The sequence below is a fragment of the Gymnogyps californianus genome, unplaced genomic scaffold (assembly GCF_018139145.2).
Source record: "Gymnogyps californianus isolate 813 unplaced genomic scaffold, ASM1813914v2 HiC_scaffold_74, whole genome shotgun sequence".
In the NCBI taxonomy this organism is placed as follows: domain Eukaryota; kingdom Metazoa; phylum Chordata; class Aves; order Accipitriformes; family Cathartidae; genus Gymnogyps; species Gymnogyps californianus.
The window spans coordinates 179,515-192,336 of record NW_026114467.1 but is presented as its reverse complement, the minus strand read 5'-3'; the positions used below and the strand labels follow the sequence as shown (position 1 = coordinate 192,336).

Below are 12,822 nucleotides of genomic sequence, written 5' to 3'. Positions count from 1 at the left end.
TTTTGGGACAACACTTGTAGGAGCCTTGATGCAGTATTGGTGACTACCTTCTTCCATTAACGTTCGTGCATCTAAATCAGTTGGCAGTGGTAGAAAGGGTAAAAGTTTAAACTGCTTCCGCTCAGTCCGTCATCTCATTGTTTTTTCTTTGTGGATGTTTTTACACCATCCTGAAGTTGTTTTGGGAATAGGCATTTATAACTCCTCCCTACAGGCTCAAATATGAATGAGTTTTCAGTGAGTTGCCATGCATGGCATGCTTTGTGTGTGCTCTTAGCCTGTGCAGTGTTGAAATTTGTTGACTTAAATAATTTTCTTCATAAATTTTAAAGGCATAGTAACATGGGGATGAGTTAAGGTGACAGTAAATACTCTTGCAGCAAAGAAACCTTAGATCCCTCATTCAGTTGAAAATGTTTCTAGCAATAATAGCCAGGTCTGATTAATAAGGTTTGGGAGGTAGATCTGTATAAACCATGGTTGGTTATTCAGACCTGTTGAAGCTTTTTTGTTACTCATTTCTAAATATTGGTAATAGAAGAAGATAGGTCCATGGTCTAAGGCAACCCAGTCACCTAGTGAGTCAGAGATTAAATGGTACATAGAATGCCTCTCAGCTGGCTTCAGATGTGTTGGGAGAGTTGGGCAACCTGCAAGAAAAGAAGATTAAGAGAAAAAAACCAAGCTTGTGTTGTGGAGATCTGGAAAAGAAATCATGTGTTAGCAGCAGGTGACAAGGAAGTAGGGCTCATTATAAATCTGTTATAAATCAACCTTTTTGATGGAGGAGAGCTCCAGTTAAAAGGGATCTTGATCCCACTTTAAATCAGTCTCTTCAGTCTTAAGGCTTAGTGCTTACCAAAGTCTTTGGTTTTCCCTCTTTTGGCTTCTCGACAGATATACTGTATACATCTTGCAGGCCTCCAGACATTGCTGCATCAAACAGCACCTAAGACTGATTAGCTGTCTGCTCCTGCTGAAGGGACCTCTGGATCATGTAAGATCTGAAGGTAGCAGTCAGCTCTTGGTTTCTTGAGAGGAAGTCCACCAAGATGGATTTCAGCCCAAGCTGAAAGAGGTGCTGAGTAACCAGGAGAGAAAGGCACCCTATCCAATTTCTCAGTTCTTTCCAAAGTTGAAAAGGAATTATGATTGTTACTAGAAGATTTAACAGAGAATTTCTATGTAAGCATTACCAGATAGTCTGTATTCCTAAACTGCATAATTTCTCCTCTAGAAGAATACTGTTGACTCTGAAGTTAAATCTTGGAAAGGGGAAAAATTCACTTCTTTATAAAGATGTGGTGAGTTGACCTTGGCCAGCAGCCAGATGCCCACCCAGCTGCTCTCTCACTCCCCCTCCTCAACAGGACAGGGGGAGAAAATAAGATGAAAAAAAGCTCATGGGTGAAGATAAAGACAGGGAGATCACTTACCAATTACCTTCATGGGCAAAACTTGACCTGGGGAAAATTATGATTCTATGACCAGGAAGTAGAAGCCTGAAGCCTCAACCTAGAACAAATTTTCTGTTAATGTCAATGGAGTTATTTTTGTGTAAGTGTCCCATGATTTGAAGTTGAGGTGAAGATGGAAAGACATTAATATCATCCCTGATGAGTGACAAAGAGAAATGTGAGCTGAAAATAAAGTTCTTCTATATATATGTATGTGTGTATGCATGCACAGATATTCATAAACAGCACAAATCTAAGGTGCAGAGTTGGCTGCAAGTAGGAAATGGCTGGCTTTCTTGGAGAGAGGTGAATTGAATTTTTATAGTTATAGTCTGTGAAAGAATTCAGCAGAAATATGAGCTGTCAGGAAGCTAGATGCATGTAAATGTAACCTGAGTTTCTCTGTGAATAGTTTATATTGTTTACATTTATAAAAACTAGCTCCCATTTAGACTAGATAATGCAGAAATGACTGTGGCGTCCTGTCTGCTGTAAGGTTGATGTCACTTTTGGTGTTGCCCTTTCTGGATGTCATGAATCTTTGAAGAGGTGTCTGACAGATAAGAATCTGGCTTTCAAAATTACATTTTTAACCCCAATCTTTTTTTTTTGTTTTTTTTTTTGTTTCAAGCTTTTTTTTTCTTATTGTTGCAATTTAACCTGTTGCTCAGTACCCAGCTGTTTCTTCCTTGGGAGTACTGTAGTATAAAATAAAGTTTCAGAGCGCCTGACTGAGTGAATCTTGACAAAGAGTCACTCTGCTATAAAATACAGTTTAATTTTGTTTTTTCACTCCAAGTGGTGAAGCTGATTTACATATTGGTTAAGTAGAACATTTGAGTATGTTACTGAACTTTTTTTTTTAAAGAACAGACCTAAATAAAACAGAAGAAAAAACCCTGTCATTCATTTCTCATTGTGATATACTGTTAAGCTTTGTAAAAGTAACTTTTTTAAATAGAATTGAAAGAGGAGCTAGTCTAATAATGAAAAATAATAAAATAATAATGTTATTATTCAAAAGATGCTAGCCAATGAAATCTTTCTAGCAGGGGATTTAAATAGATGTTCATGGAGACTTGTAGTAGTAACTAAATTGGACGTATTCCCTAGTGACCAATATGCCAAGGTGAGCTTTGCATTCCCACTGCCAAAATGAACTCTTTAACATGTAGTATGTCTTGGATTCTGGTAAATGGGAAACTTCCCAAGATTTCACACATTTCTTGATAGTCTCCATGGAATCCTAACACTTACCAAATGTTTTCCTTGTTGGCAGGTAGAGTGGATACAACAGCAGGTGGTTAAAAGAAGAATAAAGAGGGATTATAAACATGGTGGTACTCAATCCACTTATTTCAATGATCCCAAGTGGCCAAGCATGTGGTACATGGTAAGTACATAAAGGGTCATTGGTTCTGTTTCATGCTAGCATTTAGTTCTTTGCTGTGATATTTTGAAAAGGGGCAAAATAGTATGTTCCAAAAAGCAAACTTTCTTTTCTGCTTTATGTAACTAATGAAGATTTGTAAACTCCTTATAAGTATTATAAAGAATTCCCAGTGGGTCCCACAATAAGAAACATTTATTAATGCATTAATTCATTAATGCTTCCTATTGCAAGATGCCTTGGGAATTACTTATTAGAGGATAAACTCAGCAATGAGAAGGGAAAGAACATAGCCACAATATGTGAGAGCAGTGAACCCACTTGTTTTCAATGTGCCCAATTCACTTTCTCAGCCATCAGTGTGACACAAATTTATCGTGTCCTGAAACAGGAGAAAAGAGCCACAAACAATGTCTGTTTAGTGTTATAAGTACACCCTTTTTAGTAATGAATAATTCAGTTGAAATAAATTGATTATTTGTGCTGCTTCCTGTCTGACATGAGTTCCGTGTTATTTGAGCAAACTTTTTTTCCATGATTATAGTCACAGTTAAAGCCTGGAGTGAAACTTCTTTATGCAAGATGCTTTTAAAAATACCCTCATTTTGCCTAGGAAGATGCAAATGAAAAGTTCATGTATTTAGTTAAAGAAAGTCAGGAGCAACAAGTTAGGCAATTGAATTCAGCTCACGTATCTGCATTTTGGCCATTAAAGATTTGTTCTCTTTCCCTACTGTTCTATTGATGTAGTTCTAAGTCCTTATATCTTATTTTATCACTAGGTCACCTATGTAGCTGAGAGCAGGGCATTCAGAAGGTTTATGACTTGATAGCTTGAATTACTTCAGATAGATAGGGAGGAAAATATTCCTTTTTGGAAACAATATGTAAAATAATTTTCTTGTAAGTAGACATTGTCTTTTCAGGCATTCTGCTAATTCCAGAGTGTTAGTTTACTATTTCATGTGAATAAACAAGATTGTCCTAACACAGCTTTAAAATGTTTTAAAGTTTTTATATTTATTTCATTTTGGCTTGTAGTTTGTTGCTGCATACGTTAAAAAACAAAAATGTCATAGGTTTGCAGTGATTGGCAACTAACAATAAATTCAGACATTCAGAAGTCCTTATCTTTGAGTATGTACCATTGTCCTGGTTTCGGCTGGGACAGAGTTAACTCTTCTTAGTAGCTGGTACAGTGCTGGGTTTTGGATTTAGTGTGAGAATGATGTTGATAACACTCTGATGGTTTAGTTGTTGCTAAGGAGCGCTTATCTTAAGCCAAGGACTTTTCAGTCTCCCATGCTCTGCCAGCAAGCAGGTGTGCAAGAAGCTGGGAGGGAGCAGAGCTGGGGCAGCTGACCTGAACTAGCCAAAGGGGTATTCCATACCATGGAACGTCATGCCCAGTATATAAACAGGGGGGAGTTGGCCAGGAGGCGCGGATCGTGGCTCGGGATCTAACTGGGCATTGGTCAGCGGGTGGTGAGCAATTGCATTGTGCATCACTGGTTTTTTTCCTTCCCCTCCTCCCTCCTTTTTTTGTTATATTCCTTTTCATTACTATTATTATTATTATTATATTTCATTATCACTATTGTTAGTATTATATTTTACTTTAGTTATTAAACTGTTTTTATCTCAACCCACGAGTTTTACTTTTTTTTCCTTTCCTCCTCCTCACCCCACTGGGAGGGGGAGGGGGAAACGGCTGCGTGGTGCTGAGTTGCTGGCTGGGGTTAAACCACGACAACCATACAAGCATGTAATCAGTCAGCAAGTCTAGTAGCCTGGCTATTCAGTTTCCAGAATTCCTGTATTTTACTAAGTAATACCTTACTTTCAAAATTCCTCTTATATTTATTAATGGACTATACTACTGACTCTTTTCTTTTCCCATGGAAAAATGACCCCATCTTAATTTTCAGAGCTACTGAAGATCTTTGAGGCAATAACTCTCCTCATACACTAGAAATCTATTTCATTTATGTTTCATTGCAGTACTGTACTGATGTGGCTAAGGGTGTTTTAGCTTTTATCCACAATGTAATAGTTTTCAGTTCTTTGTGAAAGCTTTATTATTTTAGGTCATGGGATCATGGCAGGATTTTTTCCCCCATCAACTAAAATGCATATATTTGTCTCCTCTTATATCTGTATTTATTCAGTCTGTCTATCCTATAAATATGTGCATAAGGTGACAGATTCCAATAAATGGCCATAGTTTGTGTTATTGTGGCCTGTCAGTTCTCAATTTTATTTCAATGTTTTAATTGAAACTAGAACATAACAGTGATTTATCCATAGATAGTCTGCTTTTATTGTGATAAACTTTCAGCTTTGTGTTAGAATAAAAAGAGGGAGGCCAAATTTCAAGAGAAACACTAGTAAAGCAAAAGCCTGCTATGGTTTACAATAACTTATGTAATTTCTCCTTTTTCCTCTTAGATATACATTCAAGGTTTTTACTGTCACCATAGCTTTTTGGTGCTATTAGATTAGGGTTGTGGTTTTTTTTTTTTAATTTACAATAGATGCTTATAACAGTTACCTGTAATTTTCTTTAGGAGAGTAAGTATCCTATTTACAAATATTGCCTAGCCACATTGCTTCATGGCTACCTTGCCTAATATGGAAAGCACTTTAGGTCAACAAATGGATTTTACTGGTTGTCTTGTACAACTTTCAGAGTACTTTCAGTTCTGTACCTGTAGAAGAAAGTCCTCACTTACAGACATGCTGGGAAGGGAGTGTTATTGGCCGATTGTGTTTATATCTCCACTGAATAACTGCATATTTGCTGTGATGTTAGCGGCAGTGGCTTGATGACATTTTGTTGAGAGTAATCAGTAAAGTATTAGTGAGTACACTATTTCAGCAAGAGAGAATAGCTAAAAATATATTAATGAATTGACTTGAGGACTGACTTGGGTCATTACCAGATATCCTCATATGACTGTATTTGTGACTGTAACCATAGCTACTTTTGTTAATCTTGTTTATCTTTACAAGTTTAAGGAAAAAAAGGAATTCCAGTTTAGTTAATGGTTTCAGTCATTGCTATGTCAGAAAGAGGTTTTTAGGTTTCTGGCTGCAAACTTGTTATTGAGAAAGTAATAAAGTATTATCATGTACAGGTTTGCATTTTGATTAATAAGTAACTTCGTTGTGGGTTAAGATTGATACCTTTGGCCATTGATCTGGTATAACCTCTAACAGGGCTGTAAATGTAGTTCAGATTTGTTGACACAAACCTTTTATTCAAAGACTTTGTCAAACAAAATCTCTGATTTCCTTCTGTTTTTCTTCCCTGGCTTTTTCTTCACAAGTATCACCCCTTGTAATTTTAACAGTCCTGGATAGAAATGATACATTTTTGTTTGTGTGATATCCACGGCAAGAAGTTGCGAGGGGAATTCAGGCCTTCTCTCCCTTTTGGGTAATTAAAAAGGTTAAAAGCATCTCTCAAGATCTATTCCGTGAGCAAATTAAAAGTTCTTTTTTATCTCTATATTTTTCTCCATTGACTATAAACACATTCCTAGAAAGAGTAGAGAGATTAGGAATTTGACACGCAGCCAGAATCTGCAAGATACTTAGCACCTTACAGTTCTGTGGAAATTGAAGCAAATAATAGAGCTTCCAGAGACACTCATCACCTAAACAAGTATGCTTTTACTTTTTCATTACTGGAGTATTATCTATTGAGAAATTATTGCTTCTCATGCTTTCTAATACCTAGGAAAAGGCAATCTTAAAAAAAAAAAAAAGCTTTATCATAACCTCTGATTTCTGAGGCATCTGTGCTTAAGACTGAAATAGAATCTTTTTATAGATTAAGTAACATGTGAAACTTCATGAGAGTCACTATTCAAATATTATTGAAAACTGACCTATAGAATTGGGCTTGCTTAGAATGAACTGATATCAAAAAAATAAAGTCAAAGGGAAAGCACGTCCTTAGTTATTATCCCTTTTGAAACTTTGGGTCAGGAGAGAGCTAACAGTCCAGTATGTTGTCCCCAGGGCTCAACTATCTATGTATCATCATGTTATATCTATTCTTCTCTTTCATTAGTGTTGGCAAAATATTCTGTTTCTCAATAACTGGATGAACTATACACAATCAGTTTGCATAACTGAAAGACATCAAAGTCAAGTCTAAAATTACATAATTTTGTTAAATAGAATGTAGCTGCAAGAAATTGATTTAACCGTTGTTTATTTTTTAACAAACCATTGCTAGACTACAAAGACACTGACTATGTCTTTGCAGTCAGTTCAGACAGGAACAAGTCTTTTTCAACACTCATCAAGGATAATCCTCTCCACTACTGTTATCATCCCTTATACTGCTAATAATAATCGCTAGTACTGACAGGCCTCTCTGATTTGGAGAAGAAGTTTCCATAGTCCTTGTGTTGGAGATATGCGAGAAACAAAAAGAAAGGATGCTACTTAGTTAACGAGGCGGGACCTTGAGAAGAGAAACAAGATGACACCATAAGTCAGTGGGTAAAGACATACCAAGATAAGCACAGGGGCAACCAAAGAGCTACTTGAACTGCGAGTGAACTATCCTAACTAACATACTAGAAAACCCGCCCTCGGGTAGGGAGAGCCCCCTACCAACAGAAGCCCCTTCCTCACAGAACATGCGCAGTAAAAAAGCAGGACGCTGCGACTTTAAGCGGAGATGAGGCTTGTGAGAACCAATAGGAACGAGGGTAACTCAGCGAAACTGTAAAAATACTGATAACTGTTGCTCGAAAGGTATAAAATGCTTTACCGTGTGTTAACCAGGCGTGCTAGCTTTGTGGAGTTACCACCTAGCACCCATCTCTGCGCAGACATGAAATAAACAAATATCTCGGCTCTGTGTGTTAATTGGCTTTTTTGCACACCGGGTGAAAGAAGCCTGATTTTTGGGACAACACTTGGTCCTACCAGCTTTTTCTTTTAAAAGAAAAGCATATTGGGCAAATATAATGAACTTAGGCTGCTGAAAAAGTCAAATTTTCTTACAAAATCTCTGAAAAGATCCTCTAATAGAAATCTGTAAATCCAAGCAAAGATACAATTCCTGGCTGTGCTATTTCTCCAACTGTTTATATTTTTACTTAACTCTGTGGGCTTTAGGAAAAGCATTCCTGATTTTCAAAACTGGACTGAAAGGACAAGCAGATGCACAAAGTTTTGCCGTGAATGAATAGTTGGTAAATAAACAGAAATAGCATATGGCCACGTGGCTAGTTATCTAACACCGAAAGAGGTTTATAAAAGGAGCATCAGTGCTGGAACTGGGTGTTGTTCAGCACAATGAGTTGGCAAATAGATGGAGTGAGTCAGCAAAGTGTTTTAGGGAATTCAAGGTGAAAGAGGATTATAGCAATGCCAGTAGGGCACAATAAAACTAGGTAACTGAGCCACAGTGGAAGCTAATGTTTAGTAATTACTTGGTGATAAGTTGAATGAGAGAGGTATAATATTGTTGCACAATTATAGATGTAGAGAGATTATTCAGAGTTTTAGAAAGCTGTTGAAGATAAAAGACTTGCTCCGAAGTTTCACTCATCAGCCAATATTTATCAGTCAGCCTCTTATACCATAAGATTTCTGGTACAGACAGATGAAATGTAATTTATACTGCAATTTAAAGTAGTCCATACGCTGATGAGCTCTGAATTAGTTGCATCTAGGGCTGGCTGCCTTCAGCGCTGATGCTGAAACCAAAACCCAGGAAAGGTCACATAGTTTTCACTTTCAGTGAGGACTGTGAAATCAAGCATTGTGTTGAACTTCGATGAAGGATCTGATGAACTCAGCTTACTTTGTTTCTCTAGGAAACTCCTCCAGTATGATACATCAGTGAAGGATGAATAGTGTTTTCCAGATATATTTGTGAGCTCCCAGGTGAGCTATACTAGCATCCATGTAGAGGGACAGACACTCCTGCTCTGACACTATACAGTGGACTCTGGAAGGCAGCTAGAATAAGGCTAATAACGTGAGTATCCTAAGATCCTATAGCCATTAAATAAGGTGGAGGTGAAAAGTTAGGCCAATTGCCTCCCTAATGCTGCTGATGAGATCTGTGAGGAGTTGGCTTATCTTGTGCCTCTCTTCCAACTCCAAGCATGACGGGTAGAACTGAGTAAAGGATTTTACAACTCTGGCCTGGTCCTTAAATGAGGTCAGGTAAGGCAAGTGGGATTATGGAACAACACAGAGAAAGACAAAGAAACTAGTGACAAGTACCTGATGGAACAGGTTGGAGAAAGATGATGTCTTGTTCTCTGTAGACAAGGTAGAACTGATACCATAAGATCAGGTGATACACAATTTGACCTAAACTCATTTCCTGTTGAAAAAAAGCAGTATATTTTTAGTAATCAAAAACCTGAAGAAGTGAATTTATCCTTATCTACCAAAAAGTGATTATTAATGTAACTAGTTTAGTGAGATTAATAAATAGTTTAATGATGGAAAGACCAGATAGGCTACTTGATCTGTTCCTCTGAGACATTCAGTTCTGACTTCCAGATAAGCAACCCTGGAAGTTCCCAGGAAACACAAAATGGAATTCAGCAGTATTCGAGGATTGTGACAGCATTTTCACTGAACCAATAAGTAGCAATATTGAAATAATTTCCATACTTGCTGTCAGGAGAGATTTCCTGCATGTCAAAGATTCAGTAATAAATCATATAGCAACAGCATATGTTCCACTGCCCATTTACTACAGTGGTTTTATCTTCAGAAGGAGAGATTCCACTTTTATCTTTTCAGAATTTATTTAAAATGGGATTTGTTTTGAGCAACAATTGATTCACACTAGGAAACTGCAGGTCTCTTTCTGTATAATGTTGTCTTGTGAAATATCATTTCTGTATCATGTTGTGTTTTTCTGAACTGCCTTCCTTTTCTGACTAGTTTCTGCAATTAGTAAGGAAATGATAGTGCCACAAAATCTATGCTGAATTTCTAATGACATACAATAAATATCTGCCTTTAACTTGATTCCAAAATAAAGTGCTAACAATAAATGATATGGAATATAAATGGATAGATAATTGCTGACATTGAAACCAGTAAAGTGTGTTATACCTGGGCACAATTTGATGTATTTTAGTTTTTATCTCTCACAGCATTTCAACAGGAAAAACATTCATTTAAATATATAGGCACATACTTACCCAGAAGTATACTTTTTTCTTCTTGAAGGAGAAGGAATTTGCCCATTGTTACTTTCCAAGAGCATTTTTTCAAGAACAACTGCTTATTTAGCTGCCCACTTTTCAGATTTTTCTTGATCAAAATCAAGTAATCAAAACAGAAGGCACAGAACTTTTTTTTTTATTGTGCAATACTGTGAATACTCTAGATGACTAAAAAAAGGAAGAGGTAATTTCATTAATTGTAAAGAACACTGCTTTGCTTCACTCACTTTATGTATTTTTGATATTGTTTGCTTACTAAAATTGTGGATACTTCAGGAAAGGTATTGCTAAATATGATGTATATTTAACTGATATTGTATAGCTTTTTTCACATAAACAACACTGTACAAACATCAGGAACCCCAAAATGACCAGAACTGCACAGTCAGCGTATACAGAAGAATCGATTCTCAAGCTTGCTTGTCTTGTGGTCTAATTGCAACCTGGTGTGATGTGTTCAGTTCACTCTCTTAGGAAGCCAACTTGTAGACTATGAGAGTTATATAAATTTCTGATACAAACAGTAGCTATATTATTGCTCAGTCAGGGAGCAGAAAATTAGTTTTGAGCCATTATGTTCCCAAGAGAGCCCAATCTATGTAGTGTCCTTTACAAAGGGCAGATTGGAGAACCGCTATTTAGCTCTAGGATGTTAGGTCTCATAGCATTTTTAAATATCATTATGCCTATATTTTCCTCAATACAGATGCCATATGACTTAGGATATCATGAGAATGGGGACATCAGAACTCCAGCTTTCCTGATTCCTACATCTGTGCTCTAACTTGTCCTTCCATGTATCACATGGGCAAATGTTTACGTGCTCTGAGTATGCTGGTGGACAAGTATGCAGAGAACCTTAATTACAAGTATGCAGAGGATGTTAATTCTTGCTGTTCCTAAGACTCCCTTTTCAACCATGTAAAAAAAAAAAATCTGAGCAAATTTACAGTGAGGATAGAGCCTTTCAATCAAGTTTGTTCTGCACCACTTTGTTGGATGCAGGACATAATTGGTTTCATTTGCAGCTACTTCTAATATCATGACATCTTTGCTGGGAATTACAACTGCTGTTCAAGCTCTGTGAAGAGGATTTTCTTCTGCCCAAACAAGAAACAAGCAGCAGAGAAGACTATAAGTATATCAAACTCTACCAGTGCCATTTTGGAGAGAAGACCAGCAAGTGTTTGTGCATATGTGTGGGAAAGGCCCCCAGTGACGTTTAAATACAGATTCAGTGAAAGTTAACCTAAATGAATAAAGTGATCATTGTGAACTCAGACACTGAATACAAGAGTCTGTTAGCACACGACTCTAAGTCCCCTCAAAAATATGTAGGGGTTTTTGGAAAATATGCCAATTCTAAGGTGAGGAGCAAGGCAGGCAACGTCTGTGCTTGCTCTTTTCCTATGGAGGTTATAAATTCTACTATGTCCTGGTTTCGGCTGGGACAGAGTTAATTCTCTTAGTAGCTGGTACAGTGCTGGGTTTTGGATTTAGTGTGAGAATAATGTTGATAACACTCTGATGTTTTAGTTGTTGCTAAGTAGCGCTTATCTGAAGCCAAGGACTTTTCAGTTTCCCATGCTCTGCCAGCAAGCAGGTGTGCAAGAAGCTGGGAGGGAGCAGAGCCGGGGCAGCTGACCTGAACTAGCCAAAGGGGTATTCCATACCATGGAACGTCATGCCCAGTATATAAACAGGGGGGAATTGGCTGGGAGGGGTGGATCGCAGCTCTGGCATCGGTCAGTGGGTGGTGAGCAATTGCATTCTTTCCTTCCTGCATTATTTAGTAGTAGCCACAGGTTGTGGAAATTATTTCTTTCCTCCCCTCTCCCTCCTTTACTGACTTCCCATGATGTTCTGCATCAGGTTCACATATTTTTCCCAACACTTCCCAGGCAGAAATCTGTCCATATGTCAACATACAGCTCACAATATGTGAGCACTGATTCAAAGATATTCAAGGTACACCAGGTCTATGATTCATATGGATTTGTTCATCCAAAGTAAGCTGGACACATTCTGGCTGCCTTTATACACAATTTCTTCTTCCCTTTTTTTTTTTTCCCTCCTTCTGTACATATATGTGTTCTTACTCTTTGTGATGATATGGTGGACCTTTCAGAATTTTTGTGAATGCATCTTCTCACATTTGCCACTTAGTGGAGGCAGCATGGCATGCACGATGGCCATGAGGCAGTTTTAGCAAGATTTTTGTCTTTGCCTTGAAGGAGCCTCTGCTGTTGCCTCCACATGGGAAGAAATTAGGACTAGAGGCACACAACATATCAATCAGAGCCACAAGTTATGCCCCACATAGGACGAAGGGGTGATATTAAAGGTAGATTCTTTCTGTGCCTCTGCAGGTTCCAGTATTTACAACTGGGAGAAAAACTCTGCAGTCTGCAGACCTAGAAAGGGTGGGAGGTGTGTGTATGTGTGTTTCCCTTGCTAAAAAGGCTGAACCATCCTCAGCCTGGCTGCCTGTGGAACATGGACATATAGGACTGTCGTGGTTTAACCCCAGTCAGCAACTCAGCACCACGCAGCCGTTTCCCCCTCCCCCTCCCAGTGGGGTGAGGAGGAGGAAAGCAAAGGAAAAAAAAAGTAAAACTCGTGGGTTGAGATAAGAACAGTTTAATAACTAAAGTAAAATATAATACTAACAATAGTAATAATGAAATATAATAATAATAGTAATGAAAAGGAATGCAACAAAAAGAAGGGGGGGGGAAGGAAAAAACCAGTGATG

General features: G+C 37.8%; 1 protein-coding gene across 1 annotated transcript in view; it reads left to right on the top strand.

The window, feature by feature from the left end:
- Window positions 1-12,822, top strand: part of LOC127029109 (proprotein convertase subtilisin/kexin type 5-like) — a 236,027-nt gene that overhangs the window by 76,204 nt on the left and 147,001 nt on the right. Inside the window, exon 3 of the mRNA XM_050914753.1 lies at window positions 2,737-2,850. Within this exon, the coding sequence (XP_050770710.1) occupies window positions 2,737-2,850 (114 nt within the window). The remainder of the gene's footprint in view (window positions 1-2,736; window positions 2,851-12,822) is intronic.